Here is a 22,965-nt window from a genome sequence, read left to right on the forward strand (position 1 = left end):
TTGATTTTAATTTGACTTCACATTACAAATGTCTACTAGTTAGTTGGACATTAACCACACCGTTAGACTAGTGACTAGTCGAAGAACAGTGAAATGCAAATAAGAGATGAACACCGGCGGCACACACCTGAGGAGGCGCTGATGGAACAGGTATTTGCTTAATGACGTTTATTGCACACGTAGCGTTTCCATAAATAACACAAAGACAGCTGTTAGGCTAAAATTCTTAAAATAAGAATGAATCAAACGATAGGATCAAACGATTTTTTTAATATACTATGCTAAAACATTGTGTCATGGTTAGTGTCAATTTAGTAAGTTACTTAAATAGCACGTATTAGTTACTTCAAAAACAAAACGTTTATAGATAAAACGTACTAAAAAGTTATTTTTCAATTATAAAAAAAAAAAAAAAAAAAAAAAAAAAATATATATATATATATATATATATATATATATATGTTTGAGGCTTTAACCGGTCGTTCAAAAAGAACCGTTCGAAAGAACCGATTCGCGGAAATGAGTCGGACCACCCAACTACTCAGGTGTGCGCTCGTGCCTCTCTCAAATTCTCCACCTGCTGCATCCGGGAGCACTGCGACTGCAGGTAAGTGTCTTTATGATTACTCAAGGAATTTACAGTTTAACTATATCCCAAAACAGCTTTTTATCCGTTTATTTAGGGCCGCTAGTCACTGGCGTTTCTAATAGAGTTTGCAACAAGCCATTACACTATAACTTTATAGGAAAACACAAACACAGTGTCAGTAGACTACTAAACAACTTAGTCACGTGAACGTCAATACGTTTGTTTGTCTTTTATCTTAAAGTAGCCTATTAAAAGTGCGGAATATGAATCGCATGTGTTTTATTAATGTCACTTATTAACAGACGGCTTTTGTTGGCGTAAATGTATCAAAGTTACGTGGCCATCGCCTACTTGGCAAATGTTGTTAAAATTGCCTTTGTATATACAGTACTAAAGCCTTTAAAATGACTTCTATAGCAATGTAAATGTACTTTCCTCAGATTGAGCTAGTGTAATCTTGCCCAGGAGGGAGCATGAGTCCTCAAGTTCAAGAGTTATTCCATGAAGATGCACAGGTAATGGCCAATCTGTACATTTTACCATAAGAATAAATAGTAAACCAAGTTCAGATTCTACCCTGAGCGGAGGACCTGACATTAATAGTGACTTGTTTAGATACGAGTGACACTGGTTTGTGTAGGGTTCCCAAAGTAATGCTCAGCCTTGGTGGAGTGCAGCTTTTTGTCTGGGAGCCTATTCTTTTCGGCACCTGGGATGGAGTCTTTACTACCTGCATGATCAACATTTTTGGGGTGGTGCTCTTTTTACGGACTGGCTGGCTTGTGGTAAGTTATGTTTTATCATAGATTTCAATGTGTTTGTAGTGCAAACGTGTATGTATGAATCTATTTAAATGTCATTTGAAAAGATATTCCAGAGGTTTTGGTTCATATCTGTGGAAGCCCGTTTCCACCACGGAATTAAAAAAAAAAAAGCCTCACTTACGGTTTGTGAGATAGAAACTTACAGTTCTGAAGGAAAAGTCAGAATTGTGAGATATAAACTTAGAATTGCGAGAAAAGTGCATTATTATTTTTTTTTATCCCATGGCAGAAACAGACTTTCATGCGTATCTCAGGTTTTTGCAGCTGTTAAATGGGCATCCAATGAAAATGTTATGTCTTTTTTCCATATGACCATCTTTAGGGTAACACAGGTGTGTTGCTGGGCATGCTTCTGGTATCCATTGTGGTATTAGTTGCCTTGGTTACAGTGATGTCAGGCGTTGGCGTGTGTGAGTGTTGCAGCGTGGGTAACGGTGGGGTCTACTCCATGATCTCCACTGTGCTCGGAGGGAGGATTGGAGGAACTGTGGGACTCTTGTATGTGTTTGGACAGGTGAGCAGCACCTTTCTGTATTTTGTTGCATATATATTGGGTGGTCAGTTCACTGTTTTCAAGTTTGGTGACAATTATGTGTCTTGTTGGCAGTGTGTGGCTGGAGCGATGTACATCACTGGTTTTGCCGAGTCCATTGCACAGGTGCTGAACTTACAGAGCATGTGGGCAGTGAGGGGCATCTCTGTGGCAGTTCTGATTGGCCTGCTTGGGATTAACCTGGCCGGGGTAAAATGGATTATACGCCTTCAGTTGGTTCTACTGGGAATATTAGCTATGTCCACTCTGGATTTTGTCATTGGGACATTTAGTCATCTAGATCCAGGTGAGCTATTGTTAAAGCAAACAAGATTACATCAAGGGTCCTTTAAAGTAGAGTTCTAGTTAGTTTAACACCTGCTGTACATATTAGGGTAGAGCTAGGTTTGGTGTTTTATCTGGAAGGCTTTTATTAAACCAACAACATAGATCCCCACTGGGTGTAAGAAAATCACTGGGCAATAAAAAATACACAGGTGTATAGAAGTTTGATTTAAAAAAAAAATAAAAAATTAATAAATCTAATTTTAACAGGCACTTGTGACTACACCAAGGTTTTCATTTAATAAAGTAGTGCTTTAGGAAGAGATTCTTGCCATACTGTTTTCACAGACCCTGCTAAACAGTGCCTGCCTTTCTTATATATTGACATTTCTTTCTTTGCACATTTCCTGGCAAACCTGCCACATGAGGATATAAAAGTTCAAGTCATTGTATATATTGGACTAAATTAGGAGTGTGCTATAGTTTTTATTTTTTATAACATTTATAACTTATTTCTATTCTTTTCTTGTTTCCCAGTCTCTTATTTCTGTGTTTTTATATGTGGTGTAATATGCATCTATTGGAGTAGTTGAAAAGTAGTTGAATGCAGCTTGCTAGTTACAATATATATATACTAATTTTCAAAAGTTTGGGGTCGGTAAGATTTCTTTTGAAAGAAATCAGTACTTTTCTTCAGCAAGAATAAATGAAATTGATCAAATAAGGAAACAGAATTTTACATTGTCAAATTTTTTAATTTTACAAATGTAAAATTTATATTTCAAAATAATTGCTGTTATAGGCTATCGAACTTTTTACTCATCAAGAATCCTGGATTTTTTTTTTTTAAATGTTTCCAAAAAATATTAAGCAGCACAGCTATTTTTAACTCTGATAACTTTGATAATCTTGAGCACCAAATCATTTTAGAATAATTTCTGAAGGATCCTGGGACACTAAAGACTGGAGTAATGGCTGCTGAAAATTCAGCTTTGCCATTGCTGGAATAAATTACATTTTAAAATATAGTAAAAAATAGAAAACCGTTCTGTTAAATTGTAATATTTCACAGTATTACCGTTTTTTACTGTATTTTTTGATCAGATAAGTGCAGCATTGGTGAGCAAAAGAAACTTATTTTAAAAACTTTTGAACAGAAGTGTATATGTAATTCTATTTATATATTATCTGTGACTTCAGAAATTTCTTCTTTTCATCTCAAAGCTCTTACTTTTTCACAATAGTTATTGGTAGTTAGAGACTACTTTAGCTAGTATTTGGCCACATATACGTATACAGAGGTTTTATGTTAATGAGTTGATCGTTTGAGGCCACATGATCTTGCAACAGCTGTCCAGTAGATGTCAGGGTAACGTACTGTATATTGGGCATTCTAATATCCTAATATGTGTCTAGTGCCAATTCACATATTTATTATTTAAATTTTCTTTTTCCATAAAACAATTTAGGCTTAACAAACAGCGCAAGACAAGATTTTGCATACCAGGTTGTGATCTGACATTGGGATAGAATAAGCAGTAGAGTAGTTAGACCTCCAGCAGCCCTGCATCTGCTGGGAGGGGTGCACATGGGCACTAGGGCGTAGAGGGTCTCTTCCTAAAATAAATGCAATTATAGAACTCCAACACCAATCATAATATGGAAGTTGAAGTAACAGGAAGGGTGAAGTGATTTGTCTTCCCATTATATACAGTTCTGTCATCTAGTCATCCTGGACCTCGCAAGGCAAAACTACATGCACTATTGTATTGTAATCAAAAGAATCCTGAAAAAATTCCCAAAAACATAAAGCAACTCAAGTGTTATCAACTTTGATAATAACAAGAAATGTTTCTTGAGCACCAAATTCGCATATTAGAATAATTTCTAAAGGATTATTTGACACTGACCCTTTGCCATTGCATGAATAAATGAAATTTTTAATATTTCACAATATTACTATTTTACTGCATTTATATGTATGTATTTTAATGACTGAAAGCATGTGTTAAACGGGTTATATGATGCTGCTAAAAATAACATTATTTTGTGTATTTGGTGTAATGAAATGTTTATGCGGTTTAAGGTTAAAAAAAAAACATTATTTTCCACATACTGTACATTATTGTTTCTCCTCTATGCCCCGCCTTCTGAATTGCGTTGATTTTCACAAGGCTTATCTCTCTGAAAAGCGTGCTGTGATTGGCCAGCTATCCAGCACGTTGTGATTGGCCGAATGCCTCAAGCGTGAGACGGAAATGTTACGCCTCTTAACATATTGTGAAGCCGTGTCTGGCCGGAGCGACGAGACAAAAACATAAAAAATATTATAAACGTAATATAAACATGATTTCTAGTCGTGTTTTCTTTTGGAAGGCAAAAACAAAGTAGTTTGGCTTTTTCAACGGAACAGCGTCACACACCGCAGCCTTGAGTGAGCAGAGAATAAAAGGTACGCTGCCTTTCTTTGGATGAACATCTGGGCGGCATTATGCAAATCTTCCCACATAGTGACGTAGACGCGGGGGCGTGTTAGAACGAGCCGTTTCAGGGGGGCGTGGACGAGTGTTAACTTTTATAAAGAATCTTTCTTTGGATTTGAGACTTTAGTCTTTGCAACTTCACAGATCTTCTTAATTCACCAAGAGCTTGTAACACTCCAAAGAGAAAGGAAAATTTGAAATCGCATCATAGGACCCCTTTAATGAAATGGAACATGTTTGTAGTCGAAGAAGAACTAGCTAGATGACTTGCCAAATTCCAATTTCTAAAGCTCTCCCAAGCTATAATTGCAGAAATCCAGCTCTGTCACAAATTTAATCATTTTAGGACATTCAGATCTACTTGTGTTGAAAATATATATGAAGTAAGCATTTACACAGTATTAGAAGAATTTCAACTCCCTCTTACAAAAACGTATACTTAGTGCAAGTGCATTTTGATAAAAGTTAATAATAGCAAAATTATGTGAGATATCTGCTAAGAGTCATTTGCTCTTAGGACAAGCATGCAGGCATTCTTAGTCCATTGTAATGTTTAAGTGTTTTGGCTGCCCACCTCAGACGGGGTCAGTATGTACTTTCACACTGGGTTTGCAGGAAATCCATCCCAGCTCTTCCTGTTCTACTGATTGCTGGCTTCCTGTCCAGAGAGGAGGCAAGACTCTCAGAAAGATGGTGTTCTCACACTCTCTCTGATCAGAGAATGTTAGAAGCATTGGTATGTAATGGACTTAATATGCAGCTAATGCTGCTGTCATGTTGCTCTGACCCCTTTCAGGAGCTGGACTCGAGTTGTAGTGTATGCTGGCAGTGGGAAAAGGAGGCACTGGTTCCTCCAGGTTTTTTCAATTTAGCCTTGTGGTTATAAAGTGATCTCACCAATGACACAACTCCAGAGGGTTGCACGGTTTAGGCCTGGGTGACGCATGGGCGGGTTACCTGCCAGTGGCAGGAAAAAGGAGCTGCTGTGCAGATGTGTTTACAGTTTGATAACGCTGTTAATCACATAGTCAAGGCCAGGTGGTCGGCACAAGGAAAGCTTCATAACCGTGATGATATAGAGATCCCAGCGTGACCACATTCCATGGCAATTTAAAGGGATAGTTCACCCCAAAATTGGACATTTTGTCTTTCCAAAGCTGTATGATTTCTGTATGAACTGAAAAGGAGAAATTTTGAAGTATATCATGACCAGTCATTTTTTATATTATAAAACTGAATGGGGACTGGGGCTGTCAAGCTTTAACAAGGAAACAAAAGTTTTTTATTTTGTCTCTCTCTCTCTCTCTCTCTCTCTCTCTCTCTCTCTCTCTCTATTATCTCCAATGCCAATATCTTAGAGAGCAGAGTGGTGTATTTTTGGAATGTTGTATACAGTATATTGACAATGATTATAACATTTACTTTTCTATTATTAGACAGAATTGACAATAAATGAATGAAGACCGCAAATTGGCCCATCTGTGCTCAGGTGATGATTTCAGAAGAGTTGAGTTGATGAGTTGTCAAAATAAAAGTCGCACTCATGACATTTATTGGCCAAACTGAAAAATATATTTTAAAAAAAGCCACTACACAAAAGCACCATAAGATGTATAAGTAGTTCTACTTGGGTCATTTTGTAGTTTTGTGAGAGGAACAGATTGATATTTATTATTCGAGTTAAACTCAATAACTTGATCAGTTGATTTATGAATGAATCATTCAGATTAGTTTGACACAAAGCTATAGTATGACTTCAGAAAAATAGTGCATAATGCATAATTAGTCAAATAGTCTTCTTGAGTGATACATTAATGATGTTCTGGAGATTGAAAATATATTTGAAGGATAAAGAAGGAGGTCCCACAGTTTAGTACGGGGTGAACAATTCCTTTAAAAAGTGAAAGCTGAAGGGCTGCACATAACTTGGCTGTGAAATAATTCTTGGTAAAGGATATGTTTGAGTTATATACCCAATCTACCAGTGGGCACCAGTGTGCCCAGGCTCATGTAGCCAAAATGGGAGAAGGGTTGATGATCTTTTAATATTGCTACCTACTTCAATGTTTTGTTAAAATATTTGAAAATGTTATTTCTGGAAAAGATGAAGACAATGTGAGCACAATCCTCTCGAGTGTTCATACCATTGTGGTGAACGCATTTGTACTAGATTTAAAAAAAATGAGAGCACCTCCTAGTTCTGTCCCTTCCCTCCTGTCTATTACCACACAAGAGGAGCTGTCAGAAGAACTTTCCTACTACTGTAGGCATTTAGACTAGCTTTTATTGGTGTAAATTCTATTCTTCTGGTGGTGGGTGGTGGGAAGATATTGCTGGAATATAACAATTCGATTTTATATGAAAATATGAAAGTGTTCTAGAACTGAATCTTCTGATTTGTCTACTCATGGTCTTCAGAGCTGGCTTGTTTTTCCACTCACATACAGTAGTTAGTTTTATAAAGGTATGATGTTTGTGTTATGGAGAATCTCAGCTCTAAACTCAAATACACTCTATTTCAGCACCCAGAGTTGGACAGGAAACTGACATGCGCTCATAAGTTTTAGGTTAAGGGTGTTGACCGGGTTCACCCACATTTTTGGCTTGAGACAAAAGAGCAGGCAGGAAGCAGATCCGAGTTCTTTGCTAGCAGCGTCCACATCCTCACTTCCTCTTCCAAATCTTCAGATCAGGATTTTCACTATAAATACCCAAACTGCAATCAGGATGGTTAGAAAGGTGGCAGGGAGGGCAACAGTAACGGCCCTGCTCTTATCCACTGTGTCAGTATGGCTTGTTCTTTATGCTTGTGTATTCTGAATATGTTTATATTTTTATCTCAGTGCATGACATTTCTTTACATGTACCTGTGTCTTCTTTTTTTTGTGTGTTTGACACCAAAGCATTATATGTACCCTAGTGTTCAGAAATTTGGGGTTGTTTATAAAAGAATTATCTTGCGCTCACCAAGGCTGTGTATTTTTTATTTTAGTCATTGCTCAAATCTTCATTGTCACACGGTCCTTCAGAAATCATTGTAATATGCTGATTTGGAGCTCAAGAATCATTTTGTATTATTATCAAAGTTTAAAGCAGTTTTGCAGCTTAATATTCTTGAAACATTTTTATTCTTATTTTTTGATTCTTTAATGCATAAAAAGTTTAAAAGAACAGCATTTGTTTGAAATAGATGTTTTTGCAATAAAATCTTTACTTTTGATTGCATCTTGCAATTTAATGCACGCTTGCTGAACAGCAGTATACATTTTAAAAATCCTTTAAAAAATCCCCAACTTTTGAATGGTAGTGTAGTTAAAAGAGACATAAAACAATTAGCCATAGTTTAGTTTATTCTTGCACTTGCTATTTCGAAAAAAAAAAGAAAAATAGGTATAGCAAAGTTCATAAAATAATTATGTTAAGGTAATTTATGGTGTGGTGAAGTAGGATGTGTTTTTTCCTACTTGTGTGGTATAATCAGAGTATTTAATATGTTATTTCTGTGTCCAACTAAACTTTCTTTATGTACCTCCTCTCTACCTCCTTCTCCTGATCCTCTCTATTGTATCTTACTCTTGTTTTAGCTCTTTCTCTTTGTAGCCAAGAAACTGTGACTTGGAAGTGTAGGAACAGGCAGGGCTTCTGAAAGGGTGGTGACTTCCTTTTGGATAAACATGTCATTAATCCAAGAATACACATTCTTTCCCATCACAAGATAACCAAGAGAGGGAAATGGATCATGATCTTGCATAGTCAGGCCCTGTAGATGTGTCTCTGCATTTCACGACATCTATTGTACACTTCTGACTCTCTGATTGAGTAATTGATCTCATTTTTATCAGCTCATTCATCTTTGTTGATGTTTGTCCATAGGTCATCTATTAATTTAATTATTTCTTAATTAAAAACTTTTTCAAACCAAACATTTCAAACCAGTATGACTTGATTTGATTGAATGCAAAAGTAGATGCTTTGAAGAATGACAGAGCTGCTGTTATGTGTGTGTGTGTTCACTGCCAAGTCCTAAAAAGAGAAAAGCACCATAAAATTATCCTTAAAGTAGTCTATTTGATGTTTGCTATAATCCAAATCTTCTGAAGTCGTCATTCTCAGCCTGGGGTCCGAGGCCCAATAGGAGGCCTCGGAACAAATCTAAGGAAGCCTCAAGATGGCAAAACAAGCATTAAAAAAGACAAAATAACTACAAATACAAATATTTCTTATTTTAATTTACCTCCTCAGCAACATTTTGTCTTTGAAAAACCAAGGTTCCAATGGTCTCAAAAACCTGAATATTTAAGGTATGAAGTGTGATTTCTAGACATGGAAAAGTCATGTAAATATGACTTTTTGTCAGTTAATTTATTATCATTATTTTTTTTAAACCCTTATCCTTAATCCTTATCCAGTAAATCCTGAACAGCTTCTTTTCATTATTTACTGAAAATCTTCCCTCTGTTGTGTCTTCATTTTAAATATGCATAAAGAAGATATGAGAGCTCGAGCAAAATAAAGATTATCAGTGAAAAAATGACTGACGCTTTTTAGCCTGTTGCTCACACAAAGTTCATGGGTGAAAGTCATGAAATATAGCCAATGAATCAGGACTATGATTTTGTTGCTGTTTTTCTCCTTTTTGGAGCTTTGCAGTAAAAACCAAAGATTTCATGTGGAAAGCAGTTACTTGAACATTCTTCAAACATCATCTTTTGAGTTCTGTTAAAAAATAAAGTCGTACTGGTTTGGAATGACATGAGGGTGAGGGAATGCTTTTTTTGGGTGAACTAACGGATTTCTGTGACCATTTACTATACATTATGTACTGTTGTTTGTACACAAGTAAGCAAACCTCCAGAAACATACAGTGTCAGTGCTATCTAGACTTTAATAACTGCCACCCTGAGTGAAAATACCACTCGTGTGACAGTTCAGCACAACAGTAATATTACTGTTTACGTAAATGTTCTGCTGTGCCTGTTCTTGGATTGTTTTGTTTGCCTGTGAACACACCCAGAGCTTAGTCCAGCATCATTCCCTCCATCATGTCCACGGCGCAGAACTATTCAACTTGGCATGTATTTCCAAGAAAAAGGCCGGTCCTTGGTTTGCACACATCTTGGCTGGGCGTCTGTCCCCCCGGGCTGTTACATAAAGGGCGGTGATGGTCAGCCACAGACATGCGGGGCTCTGCCTGTGTATGGCTATGGAGTCCATACCTGTCATATTTCAAACCAGATGTCTGTTCCACAGTACCCCAGGGAACCCTTCCCTTTGATTTCAGGGTGAAAAGGGTTATTGTATCAGTCTGTGATAGATCAATATTGTCATGGATGCTGGTTTGTGGTCTTGCACAGGAGGATATTTTCTTGTAAATGTCGTCACCATATGATTCAAGCTTGTGTTTTAAGCAGAGAGGTGGAAACTTGAATTCTGCTTTAGAAAGGTTTTCTGAAATTTGTTTTAATGTTATGAAATATTTAGACTGGTCTGTCTAAATAACAGATTTTTCAAAAAGGCCAAAATATTTGCTTCAGCTTTTCATAAAGATTCTAATTTACAGGAAAATTTTGTGTGTGTAATGTTTGTGTCATACATACATACTCGATGGATTTCAGAGATGAATCTGATTCTTATCATTGTGTCAGTGCAGACCTTTTCCGTATAGCACTCAGTAATGCTGTAGTCCGACTGAATTTTGTATTAAACTGTCTTTCCTAACATTGTCTTGTGCTGAACATGTTTATTGCAGAGCATGGATTCATTGGCTATTCAGAGGATCTGCTGCGTAAGAACACCCTGCCAGACTACACAGCTGGCGAGACTTTCTTCACTGTGTTTGGGGTTTTCTTTCCTGCGGCGACAGGTGACTTTACACACATAAAAAATAAAGGCTAAACTGTGATATAATAACCACTTATTAAACGACACTATGCTGATATGAGGATTTGTTTTTGCTATTAGGGAAGTATAAGCCTGTATAACTTCAGTGGCCTCAAATACTTGCAGCTGTACTGTATGTTAGTAGCTGTGGTTGGATTTAGAATGCAGACATTCCAGAAATCTCTCGTTTTGGCAAAATTTCTTCTCATATTTAACACATTTTTGTTGTATAATGAGGTTTCAGACTAAGCATGGTGTCATGGTGTCACTTGGACCAGCAAACTGCAACCAATGTCTGCTTGACAAGGTGGTCTGAGATGGGGATTTTATACTTTTGATTTCAAGGAACCCAACATGATGATCCCTTTGTGAGGCACCTCCTTCATAAAATACAAAGGCAGCTATAAATGTTTTTAATTAATAAAAACCCATTCATATTGTGTGAAAAATATTTTTAAGTGAAATATTACAGATAGCAAAATTAAACAATTCTTTTCAAAATTAAATAATTGACTTTTATATTGATATTGTACTAAAATAAACTGATAAAATATTCTAGTGATTTAGTTTAGTGATTAACACATTTTTCTTAAAATTATATTAAGATGTTTTTTCTTACTTTTAAAAACTATATAATATTTATGCTGTAAATATTATGAAAGTTATCTCATGTTTTCTGACCAGCCTGCAAAATAATATAGAAATATGATTAAAGGGTTAGTTCAGCCAAAAATTTTTATTATGTCATTAATGACTCACCCGCATGTCGTTACAAACCCATAAGACCTCCGTTCATCTTCAGAACACAGTTTAAGATATTTTTTTTAGAGAACAAATTCTAACTGACCCTCTGATGTCACATGGACTACTTTGATGATGTACATACATTTTCAATGGGGGGACTGAAAGCTCTCGGACTAAATCTAAAATATCTTAAATTGTGTTCCGAAGATGAATGGAGGTCTTACGGGTTTGGAACGACATGAGGGTGAGTCATTAATGACATAATTTTCATTTTTGGGTGAACTAACCCTTTAAATGTATTGAATGTTTAGGATCATAATTATTTAAAATTCACATCTTTTGTTAATTTGTTAAGTGCACATTGTCTCTTCAGGTTTGAATTCAGTCTGCATTATTTTGTGATCTCAACGCACCTTTCATAATGCTTTCAATTTAACTATTTTCATTGGCAAAAATCCCATAAATAAAACCAGACAATATAAATATACAAATGAGATAGATAATTATCTACAAAATGTAAGAAGCCCATAAATGTAAGAGATGTAAGAAAACCCATTTCATTCTGCAAAGACTGAAAGATTGAATAATTAATTTAAGCAACGTGAGGTTGTGATCAAAGTTTCCTTTTTGCTCCTGTTAGAAGTCAGGAAAGCGTTTCAAGTGAGCTCTGATATGTACTTCTGTCTGTTGTTCAGGTTTTGAATGGCCCCTTGTCTCTAGTCTTGTTTTCACAGTAACCCTGTGTGTGTGTGTGTGTGTGTAGGTGTGATGGCAGGATTCAACATGAGCTCTGATCTCCAGAAGCCTGAGCACAACATCCCCGTGGGAACTCTCGCCGCAGTCTGCACCTCGTATGTTTCTGTCTGCCACAGACAGAAATTCTTTAATTCTTCCTTAGTTCATCTTTAGCCTCTTTTTGTTTTGACTGTACACATACTTTAGAGTAGGCGGCAAAATGAAAATATGAAAAAAAGAATTACGATAAGTCTTCATGCCCTGCAAAAAAAGTGTATGATATATAAATCAGTGTGAGATGTACTGTATGTCTGGTAATGGTTAATGAGATTTTTTTTTTAATGTTTTTGAAAGAAATCTCTTGTGCTCATCAAGGCTGTATTTAATTGATCATACAAATACAGTAAAAACTGCATATTATTACAATTTACAATAACATTTCTATTTTAATAAACATTTAATAAATGCTTATTTGGTGCTCGAAATATTATCAATGTTGAAAACAGTTGTGTTGCCTAATTTTGTAAAAAACTTTTTTTTCAGTAGTCTTTAATGAATGTAAAGTAAAAAAAACAACATTTATTTGAAATAAAAATGTTTTGTAACATTATAAATGTCTATTAATATCTTAAATGAATATATATAAACAGTTGTTCTTAGATATTTTCTCTATAAATAGAATGAATGACTCTTGTGTATTGTGGGAATCCACAGGTGGTTCCTGTATCTCGTCTTTGTGTTCTTACTTGGAGCCATTTGCACCAGAGAGGCACTGCGCTATGATTTCTTAATAGCGGAAAAGGTAATCTGATGTTATTACAGGCTTCAGAGGATGGCCATCTTCCATGGGTTTTTCCACTATTAAGACTCATTGTCTCAACTGAAAGTGAGACTTGAGAATAGCACATTAACCACAGATAAAACGTGACATTTGCATTTATTGTCATGCTAATGTCATTCCGATCGTCTGCAGGCCCTCATAGCACAGGCATTTGAGGTCATTCTAAATGCTACAGCTGGTGGAAGTCTGTGAATGAAAACGGAGCCCAGTTGAGCACTGACCTTGCACATACCCTGATGTTTGATAGCCACACAGCTGCCAGTCAGCATAGATTACAGTGGGCTGCTGAACTAAGCTACATAGTTTATGAATGTGTAAGGCTGTAGCCTGGATGTGGTTGACCCATCAGCTGTTCCTTAATGTGGGCTGTTGTGTTTTGGGGTTAACACTCTACATACAAAATGCATATTAAATATATTGAATAGAAGGTGCATTTCACACATTATGGTGTTACAGAAGTTGGGGTTTCATAAACAAAATCATTGTACTGTATTATTTGTAAATGCCAAGTCTCTCATTATGGGTTCTCTCAGATTACATTGTTTCTTTAATTTACTTACAACACATTATAAGCTCTTTTCAGTCTGGCCAAGTGGAACAAAGCTGGGTGGAGCTCTCTACATTCTCTTCCCCTCTGTGTTTGTTTTTTCCCCCCAGGTCTCCTTGGTTGGTTTCCTGTTTTTGCTGGGCCTCTACATCTCCTCCCTGGCCTCCTGCATGGGCGGCCTGTACGGTGCACCCAGGATCCTCCAGTGTATCGCCCAGGAGAGAGTTATCCCAGCTCTCGGATTTCTTGGGAAAGGGGTGGGTGTTTACAGGGAGATGATAACTATATTAATGTGTTTATATTGTGGCTATTTTCAGAACGGGGTATGCTAAGATATGTGGTTTTATGCTAAACAATGGCTCATTTTGTAGGTTCCTTATATTTAGATAAATCAAGGCTAAATCTATGCTGTGATTATAATCCATTTGAATCAGGGATGTTCTTATAATGAGATTAATTAAACGTTTGTTTTTCATGCACTTTGTGCCACCTTAAAGAATTGTTTACTTTTTCATACTCAGTGAGTAGCTCCATAGATGACAGGATGAGTTTCTAATTATAGTGTGCCAAAGTGCATTTCAAAAAACGCGAAGGAATGAATTGTAACAATTGTGGCTTTCAAAAAGCACGGCACACCCTTTCCCTCGCCTGAGCTCTGTCTGACCCCTCTCTATGGGCTACAAGCTCACCCGAGACATCTCACCCTTAATCAAAGTCCCAGAACAAACACAGGAAGCACAGAAAAGACCAACCCTGGTGGATCTGGAGCTGTGCCAGCCAGTAGCAGTAGCGGCTCCATCCCAGAGATTTATGGGATCTGGGTACTGACCGCTCTGAGGTGACATGAGAGATGTTGTCTTTTTTGGGCTGTTTTCACTGGAAACTTTTACTCGCTCATTACATAACCTGAAGAGTGTGAAAGAAATGAGGGTACAGGAGCCAAACCCATAATGAAACTTGCAAAAGATTAATAAAAACTTGTGGAGTAGAAGAAGTAGACATGACTATGTTCCTATTCAATCCCATAATGCATTGTGACGAGCTCAGGAAAAACAGACAAATTAAAATTATAGAAAACAAATGTTTATTATAAATATAATATCTTAATTCACATAAGTAACTCACAGAGATGCTTACTATATTCAAGTAGGTGGGATGCTTCCTTAGAAGGTGCCTATGTAGTGAGTAGACAATAAGGCAGCTCACTAGGTTTTGTAATCGCCATATATATGCCTTTCTCTTGTCTTTTTATGTATTACAGCGAGGGCCCAATAAGACACCTGTGGCTGCCATCTGTCTGACCAGCTTGATCTCCATGGCCTTCATCTTTGTCGGCCAGGTCAATGTACTGGCTCCCATTGTCACCATCAACTTCATGCTAACCTACAGCATAATTGATTATTGCTATTTCTGTGTGGTGAAAACCCATGAGCTGCAGGTCCAGCAAAGAGCGACACTGATCAGGAGGTCAAGCTCCAGAAGATCACTTGTGTGCAGCACTCACCCCCATTACGGCAGCAGTGGAGCCATCAGTGAACCTGTGAACGGCACATTACTGGAGTTCACCAAAGACATGGACCAAATATTTCCATTGCCCAGCACGGACACCGCTGATGAACAGAGAGTTTCCATTCCTGCCTCCAAGACCCGGGGCAGGAAGTCAAAGATTCCAGCTAAAGAAACGCTGATGAACAGTTTTGGGTGGGACTTGAACAGGAATGGATCATTAGATAAAGGAAAAGATGAGAGGGTACTGGAACAAACTGTTGGATTAGATGATGATACCAGTAGCCAGTTAGGACTTATGGAGTCTGTCCTTACAACAGAACCCAAGAGGAAACAGTCTTTGCCTAATTCTGGCTCAGTTGAACTTGAACAACTTTCAAGAGAACAGATAGACAGAAATGGTACATAACTCTCTACAAAACGTTACATCTCTACAAAACTCCTCAATATAATGATCAAAATTTGTATTACACCTTATATACCTTTCGTTCACAGGTTCAGAAACAGATCTTGAAGGATCAGAAATAAGATCAATCCAGGGTTCGGTCTATGGCAGATTTTGCAACCACTGGGTTTCATTAGTTGGTGTAAGTTTGGCAAAAATTATCCAGCCTGTAAGCAATAAGTTTGTAAGCTCAAACTTTTAATGCTGTTTTTATCTTTCTTTAGGCATTGTGCTCTTTTATGATAATGTTCGTTATCCAGTGGATGTACGCCTTGATTAACATTACAGTTGCCCTTATCCTCTTTCTCTACATTGGAACAACAAGCCCAGGTTTGCCAACAGGTAACTGTAATTGTACCTAACTTTTATTTGATTTGAATAATCTTTGAGAAATAACCCCAGTTGCTCATAATAAACTGAAAATTGTCTGAAAAACACTTTGAATGCCACACACTGCTTATTTCAGCAAAATATATTACTTGTAGGTCTAATAAGGCTTAGAGCTTAAAATGCTTTTTTTTTTTTTTTTTTTTTTTGGATAGGTTTGCCACAATTTTTATTTTAGGATGATTATTTCAACTATTTAAATTAAAGTCAAATAAAAATTAGGGCTGTCAAATGATTAATCACGATTAATCACATCCAAAATAAAAGTTTTGTTTACATAATATATGTGTGTATACTGTGTATATTTATTATGTATATATAAATACACACACATGCATGTATATATTTAAGAAGAATATGTTATGTTTATATATTAAATATATTTATATATAATATAAAATATAAGAATATAAATATATAAATGTATATACATGTAAATATTTTCTAAATATATAATTTATGTGTGTGTATTTATATATACATAATAAATATACCCTGTACACATACATATATTATGTAAACAAAACTTTTATTTTGGATGTGATTAATCGTGATTAATCATTTGACAGCCCTAATAAAAATAGATGTGTATTATGTAGACATCCCTCATTATGACTTTTTTTAAGTTAGGAAATATAAAATTATATTCTCTGCCCACAGGTGCAGCAGCTCGCTTCAGTTTCTTCAGGTGCCTCAAGACCTCGCTGCATAATTTGGGGAGGTATGTTACATAGTCTTCTGTAGGCAGACTTGACTTTTCCAGCATAAAGTCTGGTCCTTATTGCAGCTTTGTGTGGCAAAGAACCACCTACTTAGACAGGAAAAGACAGTCTAATCTACATTTTTTCATGATGTTTAAGGCTAGGATTAGGGATGCACTGAAATGAAAATTCTGGGCCGAAAACTGAAATTCTGGATGTACTTGGCTGAAAACCGAAACCGAAAATGCTTTGTAATAATTATTTATTATTTTATTAAATAATATAAAGTAATTTAAGACTTTTTAAATTAACTCAATAATTTTAATGATACTGAATTTAAAAAACACAAGCCAATAAAATAGCCACACTTTTATAGAAAGTTACAATAAAATTGGACAGAAATAATATTCACTTACTTTTATTCAGTTCAGAATCAGATGTAAGGTTTTTTTTTTTGACTAATTAATAATCCAAATAATGTAGGGTATTGCAGAGCTATTATTATCAGAGCATATAAGCAGAGCACCAGCGTTGGCATGTTACAGCACAGTAGCGCTAATGCAAATAGGAACAAGTATTATTTACCTTTATTTAACCAGGAAGACTTAAGATTAAAATCTCTTTTACAAGAGAAATGTGGCCAAGGTAGCAGCCATACAGTTATTTTAAAAGACAACAAATACACATTAAAACAATATTTAAACAATATCCTCTCAACAAAAACAAACACAAGCCTTAATTACCAATCTCTTTATGATGCCTTTAAATTCACCAATAGACACAAATTTATCAAGTTTTAGATCTTTTTGCAAATTATTCCATGCCCAGGGTGCATAATACGAAAATGCAGTTTTCCCCTGTTCTGTACAAACTCTAGGTTTGTTAAAAAGCAAACACTTGGAAGAGCATAGCTGGTAACTGCCAGAACTAAGACAAAGGAGGGTACAGAGATAAGGTGGAAGTTTACCTAACATTGCTTTGTAGATAAAAATGTACCAGTGCTGTTGTATGGTTAGTGATGTCCAACCCACCAAGTCATATAAAATGCAATGATTTATACTGGATTTTGCATTTGTAATAAAACGTAATGAAGCATGGTATACTGAATCAAGGCTCTTTAAGATGGAGGAGGCTGTATGCATGTATACTATATCACCATAATCATAATCTAAAAGTTTATTTTTGGCATTAAAAGTAAAAATTATATTTATTTCTAAATTAAAAGCCAAGCTTCACTTTGAACTTCCTGATTAAATTAGCAATATGTACACTAAATAAAAGCTTATCATCAATCCAAATGCCTAAATACTTTTAAGAGGATACTCTTTCAATAATTTTACCATCAAATGTAAAAATACTAAGATTATCAAGTACTTGTGACTGAGCTTTTGAAAAAACCATAAACTTTTCTGTTTTCTGAGAATTTAAAACTAATTTTAAGCTCACCAGAGCACCTTCCAATGACTGAAGCTCTTTCACCGCCTGTGTTATAGATGGAGCAAGTGTATAAATAATAGTATCATCAGCATAAAAATGTTTTTTTTGCTTGAATGTCCTTACCTAAATCATTTATATAAATAGAAAACAAAATAGGTCCCAAAATGGAACCTTTGGGTAAATAATTTAGATATATCAAGAAAATCTGATTTGAGATCCTCCACATGAACACACTGAGTCCGATCTACCAAGTAATTTCTAAACCAATTCAATTTCCCTGGTCAGAAACCAACACTGCTAAGTGTTGAATAAATCCACAAATAAGGCTGCACATTGCTGTTTTTTATCCAGGGTACCAATAATGTCATTTATCACTACCGTAACAGCAGTAATGGTACTATGGCCAGTTCTAAAACCAGACTGAAAAGAGTTTAAGATATTATTATCAAATAAAAACTGTTTTAACTGTAAATTTACCTGAGATTCAAGGATCTTGGCAAAAATTGAGAGTTTGGAGATCAGACGATAGTTGTTCATGTCTGAGGGATCACCACCTTTAAATAATGGGAGAAAATAAGCAGCTTTCCAAATTTTAGGTAAAGAATTCGACAAAAGACTCAGATTAAAAATATGAGTAACTGGCTCTGTAATAACTTCTGCTGCCACCTTTAAAAGATAAGGGTCTAAGTTATCTGGGCCTACAGATGTTTTGTTTTCAATGCCTTTCAACGCTTTACAAACTTGATTTACTGAAATAGGTTTAAAACAAACACATCCAGATTTCCAATAGCTGATGTAATCACTGAACATGGGACAGTTTTATTTGCATTTAAACTGTCAAATACAGACCCAGCATGTATAAAGTATTTATTTAACTGGTTGATCATAGCTACTTTATTGTTTATTTTATCTACGTCAACCTGAATATATTCAGGAAGGATAGAGGCTACATGAGTCCCTGACAAGGATTTAATTAATTTCCAGAATTTTGAAGGATTTTTTTTAAATTCTCTGTGACTTACTTTAAATAAAACTCTGATTTAGACTTTCTAATCATCAATGTGCACTTATTCCTTTAGTGATTTTAATGTAGACCAATCAGCAGGGGTGTTTGAAAATCTGGCTTGTGCCCATGATTTATTTCTTAAATGAATTAGTTCTGAAAGACTATCTGAAAACCAGGGATTGTCCCTACCACTGATCCTGAACTTCTTAATGGGATAATGTTTATTAGAGATGGACTTAAAAATTGACTGAAAATATTCCCATGCCAGTTCAACATCCTGTATTAAAGTTACTCTTCTAAGATCACTATGGTATAAATCATGCAAAAAGCTTGTTCTACAAAATTTGTTAAATATATTTTAAAAATAAAACAGGGTTTTACCCTAGGGATTTTTGTATTCCTGACACAAGCAATTACACAGTGATCACTGATATCATTACAGAATATGCCAGTTGAAGTAAATTTATGAGCAGTATTCGTTATAATTACATCCAAGAAGGGAGATTTGTGTCACAATTTAGGATTTGGCCTTGTTGGTGCATTAATTAGTTGAACAAGGTTTAAGGCGTCACACAATTCTTTAAAATAATCTGAGGTCCCTGCGAGCCAGTCCCAATTTAAATCACCCATAAGGATAAACTCTGAGTCATTTACCTCATGTAAAATATCTGAAAAAGCTTTGAGAGCATCCTTCGTAGCAGACAGAGGTTTATAACAGCCAACCACAGTGATATTAGAGACTTTCGAAACACCCACTTTGATGGCCAAAATCTCAAACTGTTTAACTCTAGTAATTGACAAAGTTACAGACCTAACAAACTTAGATTTAACATAAATGGCCACCCCACCTCCTTTACCCACCCGATCAGTTCTGTAGACTTTATAGCCATCAATAAAAATTAAATCATCAGTTATCGATTTCTTAAGCCAGGTTTCAGAAAGAACAATTATGTCAGCATTTGTCGTATTTACCCAAATCTTAATCATATCCAGTTTAGGAACCAAACTTCTAACATTTAAATGTATAAACCCAAGGCCTGTTCTACTTTTAAAGTCTGAGGGAGTGGGTAAACAGTGCATAGATGTAGTAGGCCCAGGATTAGGCTGAACATTTCCAGATAACATCAATAAAAGCATTATCATACATTGTAATTTTAGTTTAACAGGAAAAGATTTATCAGGACCCCCATCAATGGCAAACTGAAAAAAAGAGTCCTCTGTGCAGGCTTATTGACTGATGACATAGCTCAAGAATTTTCGTTGGTGAGGTTGAGAGTTGTCTGAAGTGTAGCAAGTACAACCAGGGTTCGCTTTCCTTATTGTGTCCAATTGAATTGATTTGATTCCTGGTTGCAAAGAATGAGCATCAGGAATATAAGAAAATACATGATGCCAATTTATATGTTGACGTGTTAAGGATAAATCAGGTAGCCAGGTGGAATTTCAGACTGAACAGTTGAAAAGGGGAGATCGATAGACCCGAATAAACTCCTGTTACACACCGGGTCCACAGTTTTAACAGTAAATATGCTACTGGGCCTGGAAAAACCCAGCAGTAAAATTGAGTCAAATCAGAGTCAAAGATATGTGGTGGCAATCCAATAACATCTAATGAAATTTTTTCATCAAAAGATCCTGGGATGATCGTAGAATGTTATTCTTAAAAAAATCCTCACCTTCAGGCCTCAACCAAGGTCCACTGCTATGATAGTCCATGTGTTGCTCGACCAGTAAAAACCGAACAGGATCAGATCCTTAATTCAGATTTAAAATAAGGCTGTAATCCACTGCAAAGGTCTTCCCCCAAATAGCAGAGCACTAGCAGCCACTGAACCACTTGGAGGATCCATAAAGTAATGCTTGGTCCTTTTTTAGTTGTACACCAGCAGGTGGATTCCAAGCAGGCTAATGCCTTTGCAGGCCAAAGTCAGAGTTCTGTGACAATCTAATGACATCCAATTAAAATTATGCAGATTGAAAGTAGTGATATTTTTCTCATTCAGACTTAAATGAGATAAAAAAAATTTGAAACAAAAAATAGACTGCCTTGGCTGCTATCTTGGATTTGATGTATACTACATAGAAATTCCCTGTCGGTGCGTTATTTGAGCAAACTTTGCATGAGCAGTACATTAGTGTAGTGCTCGCATGGGTCATGAGCAGCACAAAGGAATGCACATTCATAGAGTGGAATATTGAGCAGAGCATCACATCACGCAGTGACGATGGCTAGAGGAAGAGTGAAACCTGCGTGCTGGACACTCATTTCTGCTCATATTTTTGGCCAAAAATGCAATTTTTGGCGGCCAAAACATTGGTGCATCCCTAGCCAGGATTACTTGATAAAGAAAATACCACAATAATGACATGGACATGGTCACCAAAAGAAAAATATTGATTATTTTACAGGCAATCTACAGAACACCAGTCTGAGTTAACAGTTTTGTTTATTGATATCTTGTTAACTTGATACTATGTGCCTCAAATAAAATTCAGCATATCTTTCGTATGTGTTACTATTCCAAATGAGCTGAGACTGAGTGTAACATGAAGATAAATTCAAAGCTATTGTCTTCATGCACTATGGAAAATCTTTAAATGTCTTCTGATTAATGACAATATTCTTTAGCTTGGCTTGTTAGGAGATTTCTTCAATTAAAACTGAATAAAGCACTTACAAACATATTACTTATGTTATGTGGGTGTGTGGATAATGTGATTAGAACTATGAATATACACAAAACCGAACCTCACATTTCCATTTCCATTTCATTTGCGTCTCTTCTTAGGCAAGATGAGGCCCTTCAAGACCAGATTGTGGTGACACCCTCTTTGTCAGCTGTTGGTATGGAAACCAGGCAGCTAACAGAGGAAAATGCAGACTTTGCCTTGCGTGATCGTTACCATCACTCCTCCTTTATCAACACCACAGACAATATAGTCCATTCTCAGTCCAACTGAGCATGTAACAACTGTGCCCTGCTAACCAGCTGGACTGAAACAGTGGACACATGGGACTAAATAATCTTGACTGATCACTCAACTGAGCAGCACTTGAAATATATATTTTTATTTACTGCATTTGTCAGGTAGTGCTCGGAGGACTGAGCTTTATTTCCTGGAAAATCTGAAGGAAAGTAATAATGTTTGTCTGAAAATCGGGAATGTGCATGCATTGTGAATTAATTTGCCATCACGTTTGTATAAGGTTTAATGTGCACCGTGGGCGTTTAATTTTCAGATTGTAAGTAAATTTTGTCTTGTATTTTGATTGACCTCATTGAGTTTGTAACACCAAGGAGTGCTGTGCCCATTCATACTAGAATGTGCCCCCTTCAAGTTAATTCTTCCAAAATAACTTTCATTTTCTAAAAAAAAACAAAAAAACAAAAAAAGAACATTAGTCTAGGGGAAAAAACACTTATTTTCATGTTGCTTGTATATTCACATGACAATCAAGTTGCAGCTTCTGCAAATCAGTTGCTCCAAACTTTTTAGACTTTCTTTTTCTTAGTGAAGGAAAAATGATTTAGCATGAGAATCAAAAGCTGCTTTTTCCCGTAATGTTAAACTACAAAGTGATCTATCAGTTCCGAACTGATTGTAAGTAAGGTTGGGATTTGAACCGAGGTCCCCTTGTTTGCTAAACAAGAAGTCTAACATGACAGTAAAGTGCAGATGACACTAATAATGAATAAACTGCTGTGATTACATTTCTAGTTCAGGTGGCAAGCAACACTGTGTCTGCTCCTTTGTAAGAAGGTTAGTTCATGGTGATTCATGTTGCCAGGAAATGCCAAACTTAAAAAAAAAAATATTAATAATTGTCAGGTTGCATATGCACCCCTCTTAACTGTTATCTATTTCTCCCATGTCTTAATGCATAGAAATTTCTAAAAAAAAGTGGGAAGCAAATTATTGTAGTATTAGAGTAATGTTAATGCAAACCGGGGTTTGATTTATACTTCAGAGAGGGAAAAATATGAATCCCACCTGTTGTGGCATCATCAGACTGTCATACTG

The 22,965-nt window shown here is 36.0% G+C and overlaps 1 protein-coding gene across 1 annotated transcript; it reads left to right on the forward strand.

The window, feature by feature from the left end:
* The first annotated feature begins 502 nt into the window (after positions 1-502).
* LOC109088719 (solute carrier family 12 member 8-like) lies at positions 503-22,691 on the forward strand. The gene is given in 15 exon segments (XM_042764138.1): positions 503-607; positions 1,030-1,104; positions 1,230-1,258; positions 1,260-1,374; positions 1,736-1,927; positions 2,021-2,252; positions 10,463-10,576; positions 12,101-12,188; positions 12,787-12,874; positions 13,571-13,717; positions 14,722-15,367; positions 15,462-15,553; positions 15,636-15,753; positions 16,459-16,519; positions 21,732-22,691. Coding segments are annotated over 14 exon segments (2,136 nt in total). The 5' UTR covers positions 503-607; positions 1,030-1,062; the 3' UTR covers positions 21,904-22,691.
* Positions 22,692-22,965: the final 274 nt, after the last annotated feature.

Source organism: Cyprinus carpio, chromosome A9 (genome assembly GCF_018340385.1).
Source record: "Cyprinus carpio isolate SPL01 chromosome A9, ASM1834038v1, whole genome shotgun sequence".
Classification (NCBI taxonomy): domain Eukaryota; kingdom Metazoa; phylum Chordata; class Actinopteri; order Cypriniformes; family Cyprinidae; genus Cyprinus; species Cyprinus carpio.